At 36.9% G+C, this 1098-nt stretch overlaps 1 protein-coding gene across 1 annotated transcript; it reads left to right on the forward strand. All coding sequences in view use genetic code 11, as the record gives it.

Moving 5' to 3' along the window:
• Nucleotides 1-694: 694 nt before the first annotated feature.
• On the forward strand, nt 695-934 carry EGR_10967 (hypothetical protein; the record flags this gene model as incomplete). Its single annotated transcript, XM_024500216.1, has 1 exon — nt 695-934. The coding sequence occupies one exon, from the start codon at nt 695-697 to the stop codon at nt 932-934; it is 240 nt and encodes a 79-aa protein (XP_024345367.1).
• Between the last annotated feature and the right edge of the window lie 164 nt (nt 935-1098).

The following is a 1098-nucleotide window of genomic DNA, read 5'->3' on the forward strand; positions in this document are numbered from 1 at the left end:
GCATGGCTTTTATTGTTGTCTAAAAAAAATCGCAACAACTTTAAAATTGCGTACAGCCTGTTATTTTGCCTGTGTTAACAAACGCAATCTGCTGTTAAGGTATAGCTAACTAAACACCATGGCTAATATCTTTGTTTTTTCTCGAGGACATTCTCTTAAAAATATGCAAAAGATTACAAGAGCCTACCAATCACGAAAGTCCAAATTCACCTAAAGACTGCCTCGGTAAATCATTCCTTTCACCTTACTAAGTAGTTGACTTAACCATGCCTCTTGAATACACTAAGCTGCATTTGCTTACAACGATTGAACCAATTTTACTTCGCCTATTGATCCAGGTCGTAGCAAAAGATTTTTTTTCTGGCAAACGTTTTCATTCCGTCAACATCTACTCCTTATCTATGAATACCCAACAATGTATTTCTTCTTAGAAAATTGGGTTATGAGCATCGAGTAAAATTGAACAGCAGCAACAACAAGTATTTACTATGTAGTTAAGTAGAGTTTGAAATAGCTACTCATGCATTCATTATTAGTGTTAATTTAGGATTTCAGTCGCAGCTGTAAAGAATATTTTACGCCATTATTTTACCAAAAAGCGACATTGAGGGCAGATGAAAATCCAAAATTTAACACTGTGCTGGCCTTTACGTTTATGCACGAATAGGACTTACCAAATCAAACACTAGCTGTAATGCATTGTTGGGCCTTTCGGACACCTCATTCCTCTTTTAATGACCTTGACTACCTAACACTTGATTTATACCGAAATAATCATGCAAAACCGGAGCTTATTAATACTGTAAAGAGCCTGAAAGATATTTATTGGGTCACTGAATACTGGAAGTCACATCCTCAAAAACCATTTTCACTCATTTGGCACTTGACTCGTACAGAGGCCGCTACCATCATACAAAAGTGCTGGCGAGAATAGTCGGTAGTCAGCTTTTTGTGAATTTACCTAAATATGCGGTTGCACCTGACTAGTAATGGGAGGAATTTATGATCTTTCCATCGGCTCCGCCGGCAATAAATGCTTTGCTTTTCATTAACACTTGTTTACTGAAGTTTTGATTTTCTAAATTGTCACGATGGGTA

This window comes from Echinococcus granulosus (genome assembly GCF_000524195.1).
Source record: "Echinococcus granulosus chromosome Unknown EG_S00315, whole genome shotgun sequence".
NCBI lineage: Eukaryota > Metazoa > Platyhelminthes > Cestoda > Cyclophyllidea > Taeniidae > Echinococcus > Echinococcus granulosus.